The 13,421-nt window shown below is 41.4% G+C and overlaps 1 protein-coding gene across 1 annotated transcript in view; it reads right to left on the bottom strand.

Moving 5' to 3' along the window:
* Positions 1–13,421, bottom strand: part of RSPRY1 (ring finger and SPRY domain containing 1) — a 36,595-nt gene that overhangs the window by 17,444 nt on the left and 5,730 nt on the right. Inside the window, exons 2-5 of the mRNA XM_058813454.1 lie at positions 9,165–9,343; positions 6,666–7,162; positions 3,721–3,773; positions 2,246–2,358 (exon numbers count right to left, since the gene is read on the bottom strand). Of these exons, the coding sequence (XP_058669437.1) occupies positions 2,246–2,358; positions 3,721–3,773; positions 6,666–7,012 (513 nt within the window). The 5' untranslated portion in view covers positions 7,013–7,162; positions 9,165–9,343. The remainder of the gene's footprint in view (positions 1–2,245; positions 2,359–3,720; positions 3,774–6,665; positions 7,163–9,164; positions 9,344–13,421) is intronic.

The raw sequence follows: 13,421 nt of genomic DNA on the forward strand, positions 1-13,421 counted from the left end.
ACATTTGGCACCACTGCCATCTGATCTACTTCCAGTGTCCTAAAACTCACATCCTTTTCAAAAGAAAAGGACTGTTTCAGATTTTAGAATTCAGGACTAAAGAGACATGCCCCTTCCCCAAAAAGCCCACATTCCCATCATAAATTTAGGATGTTGCCAGCTTTACAGAATGTTAAACTGTGTTCTTGAGAGCCTAAGTGGTTTTCTGTAGTCACACAGATTTAGGAAGTAACCAAAGAGGGTAATAAAGCTAAAATCCCATGCTTTGACTTGCTTTGTTCACACAGAATGGTATGAATAAAATTCCAGACAGGTCTAGAGCATACTCTGCATTTTTCAGGGTAGTTAGGGGTTAATCTAGAGCCAGAACAAGTCATCCCACAGGGAGAACCCCACCCTGAAAAGTTCCAAATCCTCCTCAACTTTCCAGCCTTCATGAAAGTTTCAGCTGATTCAGATTGAAACTGCATAATCTCAGGCAAGGATCTAATTAGAATAGAAGAACTCCTCATATTGAAGTCATCAGCAGCCATTTGGAGGAAAAATGAGCACTGCTCAAGTTGAATAGATGTGTTTTTTTGAACTGTGTTCTGAGCCACATTTGAATCAGTTGACTGTGCTGGAGTCTGAGGTCTGTACAGAGATCACACTGAAAAGTAGTTACATTCTTAAAAGGAAAGCCACAAAAACAGAACTGATGAACAGGACTGAGCTAAGTGGAAAGAACAGAGAAAATGACTGAGCAGACTTGGGATGGAAAGGACTCACTAAAATTAGACTCTTGACATACTGATACTGCTCTTAGCCATTATTAGAACTGTCAGAGAGATCAAGTATTTTGAGTTAAATAAAGACTTTATAGAATAAACAGTTTACTGCACTGCCCTTTTAACTTTATGGACTTTATAGTCTGCAAAACCAGAAAATAAAATACAGCATACTGCTGTTCTCCAGCTGTCATGGAAGTGAGGCATTGACCTAAAATCCCCAAGACAAAAAACTTAAACTGTATAGAAAGAAAATTAACAGCAGCACACACTTTGAAGCTGCATTTGGCCAGCAGACACCACAGCTGCAGCTGCTTGTGCTGCAAAGAAGCTACACAGGAAAAACCATTGTGCCCCCCAGAAAAACAAGCACCTCATCCCTTGTCCTGATAAGGTCAACTATTTTATAGCAAACTCCTTAACTGTACCCAAATGAAAGTCACATGGCTTTTGAAAAACAAATAATTTGATTGCTGAGGACATTGTAGAGCCAAACAAAAATTCCAAAATCACTCTCCCTATGTGCATTCACAGTGGTCTCCATTTCCTGATTTCTTTTTTAAATTAGACAAAGTTTCTAATAATAGCTTTGTTTTCAAAATAACTCAGCAGTCTCTGTGAGAGTCATAATACATTTCTCTTGTTTAAAAGTCTCAGATAACTTTAATCAATAGCCTAGAGGAAACAGACCCACTTCAGGTAGTTTGAGAGCTTGACCAATTCTCCAGCCACTGATGCAAGCAGCTCTTCATGTCCCTAACAACACCATGGAAGACTAAAATTGGCAGCATCAGAAGCTTGAGAAATGAAGCAGCAATTTCTGAAGAAATGAGATAATGACAAACATTTGAAGACAGACAAGTTCTCTGTACAAACATTATGTTTAGCATCTTTAAGCACCTGAGGCTTTTAGTTACACACCTGCACCAACATAGCATGAACACCTCAGGTCATCTTTCTGCCCAAAACCAGATTAGTGACCAGTAAAACAAAAGGATTCTCATTTGCCAAAACCATATATAGGTACTTGTTAGTTTAAAAATGTCATTTATTTAGCTTAACACACCCATTTGTATTGCATTCCTCACATGCAGGGCAGGAACAAATTCAAAAGTGACTTGTAAATGTGCAGCTTTGCAAATGAGAGAACAAAAGGGCAGAACTGGGGCAGCTTCTGCAACAACTGCACAGTGCAAGTACCACACAGCAGGAGAGAGTGGCAGGAAAAGCAACCAAAACCCAAGGCTCTCTTGCTCCTTCTCCATGGATCAAATTTATCTCTTTTTGGGGGAATAATCCTAGCATTAATTAGCATTTAGACACCAAGCCACCCCAAACTACTTGAAGTTGAATGTTACACCCATTTTCTGAACCACTATCAGTCTTGCATCACTGGTGAAAGGCACTCAAAGGGATCCTGGGTGTGGCAACCACAAGTAACTGACATTCAGAGATAAATGCATCTGCTTTTGACTCACTTTTGTTGGCAGAGGACATTCATCAAGTAGTAGCGTTATAACAGCTGGTCCCAGGGGATCTTCTAATGGAATAACTCTAATTAAAGATTGAACAACTTCCAACCAGCCTTCATCTGTCAACCACAAAACACAAGTCACACTCAGAATTAACAGTGCAATTCAGAAGTGTTCAAAGTACATCCCCAAATGTAAACTGAAAAATCCTCAAAATTACCCAAGTGAGCTTAGAGACAGCAGGAAACACAGTTTGCTTTTTACACCACTGTCTTAGTTTGCAGTAGTTTAGAAGTTTAAATTTAAAAAAAGAAAAAGTTTACAGCAGCTTGGGTAATAGTGAACACCTGTATGGTTTGGAGAAGGTGGTAGGGACAAGTACTTTGCTCTACTGTGACACACGCAGTTCAGCAGCCAATGTCAACTCTTAAGTGTTAAATGCTACATACACAATGACACTGAGGAAATAATTTCTTTTAACCAGAATCAGATCCCTCTTTCTGAGTTCCCTGAAGTAACAGAGTAACAAACTCAGTGGCTTTTTCCCATGCCTGCTGGTCTAAAGAATGTTTGTGTTCCTAAGGAGCAGCTCTCACTGTTGAATGAGTAGACGAGGGCTTTTACTTGCAAACATCCACTACAAAGATGTTAAACTACTGATAAAGTAAACAAATTTGGATTTACAAGAAAATAGCTCCCTTAGAAGTGAAAATAAAGACAATCTGTATCTGTATACAGGTGAGTGAGGCTGAAGAGGCAGTATTCCCTCCAACAACAACACAGCAGTAATATATTGGGGGTTATGTTAGCATATTCCCCTAAAAAACATTTTATTGAATTGCTGTAATACCTAACCAGACTGATTAATTTATTTTAATACAGAAAAACATTTCCTAGGACAACTATCAACACTACTAAGTAGAGAGGTAAAAATTCAACTAAACCAGAAGTTTTGTTGAAGCCTTAAGCTGGGAGAATCTCTCCTGCTGTAACAAAGATGATGCAGCCCCTGCTTGTCCTGCAGGAGCACTGAGGGACAGGGCCGGGACAGATACAGAGTAAAGCAGAGCTCTCAGGTCAGTAAAACCCAAACCAAAGGAACCTGCTCTGTGCTGACACCTGAGCACACAGGATTGGCCCACATCTGTGTGCAGGGGCAGGATGTTCCTGCTCAGCTGCAAACAGCCACTCTTGGTGGCTTAGGGTTTAATGCCACTACAGTGTGTTTGTGGCCATCCACTGGCTGCTTCTGGAGATTTCACATGGGAACTTTAACTGAATTCAAACAAACTCAGGCCAATGAATGAGCTCAGAGAAGCTCTGGAGAGCAGAACTTTGCTCTGGTTCCCACATCCCCAGAGCTACACCACACCCCAACACACCCAGCTTTTTTCCTTGCAAAGAAAAGAGGGGCTTGGGGTTTGCTTTGTTTCTTTTGCTTGTGAGTCACAACTGAAATGCCCAACGCAATGCCTTGATACCTGTTTCTGCCATTTCATGCAACGTGATCATTGAATAAGGAGGCTCCTGGTCACTGAAAGAGATATTACACAGGTCAAAAATTATACACAATCATCAACGTAATACAATGAATAAAATGATTACTCACAGACAGAAAACAAATCCAGTAACCATTTAACAAAAGGAAGTTACACAGGCTGCAGATTGCTAATGTAATTTTCAGATCTGAAACACAGATGGGATTTGAGCCTCTCTCTGGCTCAACATCTGCATGTCTGCAACAGCTGACAAGTGAAATTGTGATCAACATCTGCATGTCTAAGAGCTGAACATAATGCCTAGATTGGTGCTGCTCATTAGCAGGTTCCTTGTAGCACATCATAATGAGGCACTGCATGTCAGAGGTCACAAAGTGAACCCAGAGCACTGCACAAGGGGCATCACTTCAATAGGATTTTTTCCTCAGAAATTCTCTGCTAAATATATAAATATTTAAAAACCACCATAAAACCTGAATGGGAAGCCATCTAACAGCATCAGTCTTCAACAAGAGTTGTTAAAAGAAACAGTTAAGGCAGTTTAACAGAAAATATTTCATCCAAGCCATTTTCCAACATGAAAACCACAAGAAGCTCAACAGCTCAGGTCCTCAGTCTAGTTTGCTGGAGAAAGGACACAAAGCTAAGGACACATCTGAATCTGAGCAGGTACTGCCAGTGAAAGTACCTACAGCAAGACCCCAAAGTCTTGCTCAGTAAGCACCCCTAGGTCCAGAAAAAGCTTATGCAGCAGCATGTCCTAAAATACTTTATTCAGTGCTCCTTAGGCACTGGGATCTAACCCCAGGCTTAGACTTTATGTTCCACACTCACTCTCTATCAACAGCTCTGAAAAGAAATTGGAAATGTGAAATACAGAGAAATTTTAGAAAATTTCAACAGACATTATTTATGGAGATAATAAAACTACCTAGTTTGAGAGATTAATCATAAAGAGAAAAATCTCAGCAGTGATGAAATATATATGACATAAATACGTCTTTCTTTTCTTACAAAAAGATGAGCACAATATATTCTTAAATATTTCTACAAGAGAATGCTAAAGTCCAGTTTAATGAATTTTTATATTGCCACAACATTTGAAACAAATGGGTTGTTTTTTTAACTCGAGGCATCTTCAACTTTCTTCTGGAAAGTAATCTGCCTAGAAGGAAAAAGAAGTGAAGTTTTGCAGCCAGAATTACATCAGGAGAAAGAATAGAAAGATTCAAAGAAATGGGAAAAAAAAACCAACAAAAATCCCAACCATAAGCACAAGTAAAGGCTACAATAAAAAAGGATGACATTTTTAACTGGAAGATTTCTGATTTTGTTACGAGTAGCAGCTTTTCACAGTAGTGGCACTGAGCACAGGACAATCCTGTCCCATTGATTTGCCATTTTAACCACTTAATTTTTAACATCCCCTCCAGGACACACCTTCCTCATTTTGAAGCAAAACAGCCATTTTGGTAATTTCTTAATTTGCAAGGCAGCTTTTCATATAAGCCCCAAAATATAGAACTTATCCTTCTGAGTTTATGAAATTAAGACTTCTAGGAAGCATCTATCTCTAGATAGGAGAGAAAATAAAATCAGTTGTCAGATATGCTTTAGGTCAGAACTTTGAGATTTGATAAAACCAAAAACAGTAACAAGAAAAAAATTAACCCCAAGAAAAACCAAACAAACAGCAACCAGGGAGAGCAATGATTCATTCCTTATCACAGTGCATTTTCCTGTAGTCTGTATAAAAGCCCCCATAAAAATACAGTAGCTTCAGGAACTGATCAGAAACAGGACTCCATGGGCAGTGAAATAACCATGCTTATTGTCTCTCAGTAGCATAGGCAAGTGCTCACAAGATTACAAAACTGATTGCAAGACCCACAGGAACAGGATTGACTGTGCACAGAAGTGTTGTGAAACAGCTTAAGGAGCTGAACTTGAGGGAAAGGGCATGTGAGACTAGGCAGAGACTATAAAAAATGTTTGCCATGATTTGAAGACAGAGCACAAAATAAAATATGTTAAAAAACCAACCAAACACACCTTAAGACTTAAATGTCCATGAAAAACATCAGTCCTGATATTTTCACTTAAAGCCTTTAACAGCAGGAAGGCAAACTCCTTCTCTGCAGGCACATTCCAGAGTTGATGCAGGTATATGAATCAAGGCTCACTTATTTTGAGTCTCATCCACCTTAAACTCAAACCACTGAGTCAGGCTCTCAGGCTGGAATTGTGCTTTTCCTTCAGTTCTGGTCTTCCCAATTCCTAGCCTGCACCTAACCCAAAAGGTGTTGAGCTAACTTAACCCATCATTTTAAGGTCCTTTTAAAGCTTTTTAGAAAGCAACCCAAAACCAAATAAAGACCAAAAAATGGATGAGCCCATAAATATCCCCCACGCCCTTAATGGATGCTTTGAGCATGCCAGGAATGCAATACTGGGATTGTGAGTTGGGCAGTCACAACATGTGATCTTTAAAAAGTAGTCAGACTTAAAACTGGAAAGAAAACCTCAGTCTGTTTATCCAGGCTAAGATCAAAGCTCCCTGTTTTGCTTCACCATTTCCAAAGAAGTAAAATCCAGCCTGAAAACAGAAAACTGCACAACAACCAATTTTTAGGACAGAAGTTCCCAGCCTCTGGAGCATTTATTGCTTCCTAAACTGTGTATCTGTGCCAGGTAAGAAATCAGGAATTCTGAGGAAGCTCCTCAGCTCCTGGAAGAGTCTGTACCTGGGCACTCAGGAGCTACTTCTATTACCTAGGAAAGGTGCTCCTCTCCTAAGCCTCCAGATGGAAACACGCAGCTGCTCCAGGGAGGGTCAGGTGCAGATCGGTGAGAGACTGGAGCCACAGTTTGAGAGGAGACAAGAACATTTTCATTCATGTTGAATTATTCCTTGAGGAGGTACTTACTTATCTACCAACGTCCGAATTACAGCCAGTGTGTCAAGCACCAGCCCATCCACATTCTGTTTTTTCCTCCTTGGTTCATGAGGCCCTCGACCCCTCCTGGGTGGACGGACAGGGTCCCTTGGGTGGCTCCTGGCCTCAGGGATGTGTGTCCTGCTGTGCTCTGTCTGTCTGCCCTGAGAGCTCCCGTTGTCCTCGGCCCCGCTGTCGTCACGGCAAACGCACGAGTTTCCCATGCTGCCAGCCCCCAAGGCTCCCAGGAAATGGGGAAGGTGGTGCTCTAGAGTCAACAGCAGAGCTTGGAAAAGGCTTCTGCTAGCATAGAACACAACCCAAGCAACTACAATCATCTAGGAAGTTTTAAGAGAAATGTTTGTGCGATCCCGGATTGCGATCTTTTTGCATCTTAAACGCTGCTACCAGCTGGAATGAGTGGGAAGTTGGAGACTTAGCTGCTGACAGAATCACTTAAAACACACATTGGTCATCCAGAAGGAGGTCTGTAAAAGCAAACATAGAACAAGAGTCAGTGTTACTACTACTAGAAAACAGCAGAAGAATTCCTATTTCAGTAAACACCAGCAGTTCTGGTGGATAAAGCAGCTCAGAAACACAAGGCTTCACCTGAAGTCTATTGTGGGGAAAGGGAAAGGAAGGAAGAGGAGGAGGACGAAGTTTCCCTGGTAAGGAGCTCTCACCCACACTTCATTCCTTTCTACACTACCTATTACCTCCCAGCTCCTTGGTGGTTTTTGGATGCAGAGGAACAAGTTTGCCTGTAAATGTCCCACACTGCTATCCTTTAAATACTGAGTATCAACAAACCAGTTTATTTGCCCATTACAGAGACACATGGCCTATGCCACCCTAATAAAAGCTGTACACTTCAGGTTCTCGTTTCAATTCAGGAACATTTCCAAACTATAAAACAGATACAATTGTAAAGAACTAATCTTAGAGTTATGGTTTATCTCAACAAACAATAGATTTAATAGAGAACCATTTGGTTCACCTGTGCATAAACACACATTTTTGGAACATGCCTACATCTCCTGCATTCTCACCCAAAGAAGCACCAACACTGAGTTAAAGAGGAACTATAGACACCATTTTAATGCCTTACAAATCTAACTGGGATTTTGAAATGGGTGTTGTGTGCCTGTTTGGATCTAGTGCGAAACCAACCTCCCATTTTTGGGAACAAAGACTAATTCAATCATTCTTCTGTTCCTCATTCAAATGGTTTGGATCACATCAGGCCCAATAGCACAGGTCAGTCCCTCCCAATTATTAACTTGAAAATGCAAGAGAAAAAGGATTCAAAGCCCCATTTCACAACAAGGTATGTTTCAAGCCATAGAATATTATTTAAAGTCTCAGGTAATATAAAACCCTACAAAAGATATAATTTCATTACTTACTTATTCTGACATGCCTGAAGTGTGTAAGTAATTTTTATCCTTTCAAGAATCAAGTTTAACATTTACACTAGAAGTTATGGTGAATATCCCGTAATAGGTTATTACTATTCTTCAATTACTAAATAATCTCATTAACAGCAGACATGTAGCACCCTAAATTCAAAAGAAAGTCAAAGAGAGCTGACACCTTTTAAATATGGAAGGTCCCCGCCATGAGAGCCAACTGGCAGCTCTGCAATTGCTTGGCTGCCCTTTGGGACAAGATCTCAACAACATTCAGGAAGCCAAACATTGGTCATATGAGCAACTCTTGGGATGTCAGCTGTCACTGGAAAGGCACTGCCACCAAGCTCTCACACGCTCTTCTGTAGTGTGAAGCACATCATCTTTTAGCACAGTGACATGTTCAGTATTGAGGCTAACTAAGAAAAAAAAAAAAATCAATTCCCCAAGGGATATTAATAGGAAAAAAAAATACAAGGTCTTGACTTCTTGGTTAAGAAATTCCTAAACCCCAAATCATCAAAAGGGTTTCAGCATCACATCATGCTTGATTTTAGCCCTGAGCAGTTTGGCCATCAGGCTCAGAGTCCTTCCATCTGAGCCAATCCTGCTGGCATCTTCTCAGCCAGCAAGTCACAAACACATGAGAGGTGGCAGGGCAGATTGCAAAAATCTCCAACAGAATTGTCTGAGTTGACAACTGGTTAAAGTGACTTTCTTGATTTTAAAAAGAAATAGTTATGTTAAATGCAAATCATGTATTTCTAGGGAATATGTATGTATTTATGAATCTGGGTCATTTAAGGGCTTTTTAGCAAGATAATGCTAAAATCTAAAACTGTTACAGATTTAGAATCTGCATAAAGTTTTCTGTAACTTATGGAAATGCTAACACAGTGAATCTATCTTGTCATCAAAACAAGAATGGAAAAGCTGTATTTTAGAGATTAACAATGAGTAAGAACCTAAAGAAACAAAACCAGACATATGTCAAGATTAAAGCTGATTATTGAAGCCTAAGTTTTTCTGGCTGCCAACTTAAAGCATGATTAAAACCAAGTAATTATGATCAACTCACCTGTAAGTTTGCTTGGTTCAGGAATGGCTGGGGAGCTCAAAGTGCTGTGGCAGAAGTGGGTTGTTCTCCTCCAGGGCACAAAGTCTCTGTGGAAAAGGCAGTGCTCTGTAAGCCTTTATGGTGGGCACTGAGTCATGACTGACTCTGCTTTCACTCCTAGGAACTGCACTGAGGAGTCCCTGAGGAGAGATGGAAAAAAAAAAGAGAATTCACTTGGAAACTGCATCTAAGGTAGACATACTCCACCTCCTCCCTACACCTGCCATGACATCAAGCCACACTGTTATTTTCAGCTATACAGAGCCTTATTTTCAGCCTTTACAGAGGGAATTCTCTTAAGGCTTCAAAACTCAGTTTCTCATCTAAAAGCTTTAGGACTAAACACAGAGACAGAAAACCCAACTTGTTTCTACAGCCTTGGTATTCCAGATTATACAGCACAAAGTGCAGAGCAGTGACCAACTCCTCACCTCAAATTACTCCCTACAGGAGGAAGAAGAGAAGCAATAGTATCTGCTCCAGACAGAGCAGAAAATAAAAGTACACTATAAAATCTGATTAGATAACAGCAAGAGAGAAATGACAGGATAAACTCCCCTTATTTAGTAAAGAGCTGGGTTTGACAGCATTCACTTGGCTCTTGCTCACCATCACATACAAGGAGCTCATTGTCAAGCCTGAAACAAACTGAAAGGCTAAACAATGAGGAACACAAGGTAGGAGAGATTGCTACTGATCTGCTCACAAACCAGCTTGTCTGGATAGAGCATGAATACAGGAAGAAAGGTTCTGAAGTGCAAAGGAAACTAATAAAAATACAAGCTTTTACTCCATAAGAAGTAGCTGGTGCTCCAGCTGTCACCAAACAGCACAAAATGCCAATGCCCAGCACCTCCTCTGTGGGACACTCACTGAGCAGCTGCCCCAGCACATCCTGCCCTCAACACAGCCCCCAGAGCAGATGCTGCTGGAGCAGGACACCTTCCCTGCATGGCAGAACAGCAGCTGCCAGCTGCAGCCTGCAGTGCCCCCCACACCTCCCCTGGCACTGGGACCATCCCAGCACAGGGAGCAGCTCTCTCCTGGCAGGCTCAAGCACAGGCATGGAAGCACAAAGGAGTTATGAGCTCCACAGGCTGACCAGCCTGCCGTGGCTGGATGTCCAAGTGGGCAGACAAAACCATCATCCATTGGAAGGGATGCTGTGGGAGTGGATTTGTACCTGCCTGCCCCAGAGAGGCCTCCCTGGATTATCCCACTTGGCTCCAAGTGGCACTGGGATCATTGCTGTGCAATGTGCAGCCCTAGAGTCAGTGATTCATCCCCTCAAATATTCAATTACAGCCAACCATAATACTGCCTCATGATGGAAAATGCCTCTTCTTTTCATGAAATGGAGTGCACTGCCAAGCAAACACAAAAACCCTCATGCACATAAATGGGGAAGGTTTCAGCTACCAAAAAAACTTCTCCAGTTTCTGCCACCACTACAAGAGTAAGATCAGCGATTTCCTCTCTTGAGCAGAGTAACACAGGAGCTCAGTCAACAAACCACACAGCAAAGCTGACAAGTTTTCAAAAGCAAAACTGTAAGAGTTTTGGCCAGCAGTTTCCTATTAAGAAGATAAAATAATTAGAAATATTTCCTCAGCACTTCTTTTCCAAAGAAATGATGCTCTTAAAAAGGAAGAGATGGAAATGCTTGTGATGCCTGTCAGATGAAAGTTCAAACCAGAAGGAAACACAGCTATGAACTGCTGCAAGATAATCAACTTTGATACAAGCAGCCTGTTTGAAAAACAAGCTTTTTTTAATAAGGAGAATTTTGAAACAATGGGGATAGTACTGAAAACCAAGAATTTCCAGTAAATGACATACAACTGGAATGTGAAATGGAGACTTTCTCAGGAGATCCCATTGACATACAACCTCTCACCTGTGAGACTTGTGCAGCTGAAGAGCAGCAGGTGCTGGGTGTCCAGAGTGGTTCCACACAGCCAGGGGAGCACAGGCTTCAGGAGGAGCAGGTAAATATATACCCTGCTGTTGCTGCTTTGGCATGTGGTAACCAACCACCACATTGTGTAATCTGAAGCAAACCCCTAATTCAGTTCTATTTTCTTTAAAAATACCTTGGAGGGTTAAGACTAGTGTCAAAACCTGATGGGAAGCAGCCTTTACTGGCATGCAGCATTTCACAAAGCCATTGCCACAGCTGGTTGCTTTCTTACTGAGGCAAGAGCACCTGAAACCAAAAGCAGACTGACCTTGAGCACACCAGTTTCACAGAAAGGGAGACTCATCACATCTCAAAGCTTTCCAGCTCCTGCACAAGTGCTCATCAGTGAAAATCCCAGGGTTGCCCAAGGTTTATACAAACAACTGGGCTCTAACCCTGATGCCTTCTCTAGGTAATTCATCTTTGTCACACACACAGAGCTGGAGGATCTGATCTCTTGTTTGACTTGATGTGAAGCAGAAAGAAGCAGACAGTAACCACCACCACAGGAGTTTCTTTTTCTGTAGACTCAGTGTGAAAGTCAGATTTTATAGTCACTTGCACATCACACTACTTTGTCTTTTCACTTCCTTTAAACTCCTTTTTTAAGCTGGTACAGGAACACTAAAATTGCAGCATGGATTTAAAGTGAACTTCACTTTCTCACTTAAATGAGCATCAGCAGAGCAGGCCTGGCAGGGATTCCTCCCTGCAGTTTTTCCCTTACCTCTGGATACAGAGACACTAGTGCTCAGGACATGCCAGGCATCAGACTGTTCAGCTTGCTTTCTGAAAGAGAAACTGAAGCATTTACCACCTTTTGAGTTTCCCCATCTCAGAGGTCATCATTTGTCATCTGTCATTTAGGTGGAACTGTCCTTTGTACTACAGAAAACCTCAACTTTGCTTCATGTCTAAACCAAGGCTGCTATCGATCACACTCCCTGCTTCTCAGCTCCCCAAGCCACAGCTGGATCATTAAATCCCTTATCAGAGACTGAGCTTAAGCTCTGCTGTGAGGCAGATGAAAGCACTTCTGAGATAATGATCTTTTAAATAGATAGTGGTATCTGACAGCCCAGTGAAGTTGAACAAGAGGTGCCTCCAGCAGGGTGACGTGGCCTGGCAGAGCTGAACAAGCTCAGCATTGCTCAAGGAGCAGAGGAGAATGCACTGCTTCACAAGTGCCAGGGAGATAAAGATAATGCCCTGTAGATGGCAAGGAACACTAATCCTATCAACTGCAGGGATACAAGCACATGAAATAAAATTGATTAGCTATACCCTGTTAAGTTTTGGCACAGACATTCATTTGGAAGCTTATAAATAACTCTTTCAATTAATTCAAGTTAATCTTCCTTGCTGCCCAGAAAGTTAAAGGTGTTACCAACAATACAATTCTGACAAAAGCATTCATGGTATCAGGGTTCAATATTAAATAAAAAACACTACCAAAAAAAAGCCCAAAACTCTCCCAAAAAATCCACAAGAAATAAGAATTGCAGAATAGACAATGCTAGAAGGAAGGTGACTCTTTGGATACCAAGCAGAGGTACAGAATGGCAAAGAAATCCCCCCCAAAAAAGACTTTTTTTTAAAGCTTTGTCTAGTAAAATTTACAACAGTTCATTTCAGAAAGGATAAGGCTTTATCTATATCAGTATCAAAAACCAGTGAAAGAGTTCTCTTCAGTCACGTGGAGATCAGCTCCTTGCAATATTTAAAGCACATTGTGCATGAGCAAAATCTAAACCACAAAAGCATTTTGAGGGACAAGTCAAGATACTGAGCAGCTCAGTCACAGCCCAGCCCTGCCCTGGGAACAGGAATTAGGGCTAGCACAGCATCCAAGTCATCACACTGTGGGCACCAGGAAGATGCTTCAGGGAGGGACTGCTGGAAGCAGGGGCAGATTCTTGTCAGCAAACCAACAGCTTTATGTAAGTGAGCTAAAAAGAGTGGCAACTCAGAGTTTGTCTGTTTCTTGTGTAAACTAATCTTAGTGCTTTTCTTTCTCCTATCTCAGAGCTGGGCTTGTTTTCAGAGGAACATTGGGTGCAGAACTACTCTGTAGAAGGCAGAATAGTCTTGTGATGTAGACCACAGAACTTAGCCCGGCTACATGACATGACTAAGCTATTACAAACACAAAATTCACATGTCCACAAACTGTTTTCAGTGTAAAATTTCGATAACATTGCTGAAAAACTCAGCAATGCCTCAGTAGGAAGCCTGCATTATCAGCTGTCTGACAATGC

Source organism: Ammospiza caudacuta, chromosome 13, assembly GCF_027887145.1.
Source record: "Ammospiza caudacuta isolate bAmmCau1 chromosome 13, bAmmCau1.pri, whole genome shotgun sequence".
Classification (NCBI taxonomy): Eukaryota; Metazoa; Chordata; class Aves; order Passeriformes; family Passerellidae; genus Ammospiza; species Ammospiza caudacuta.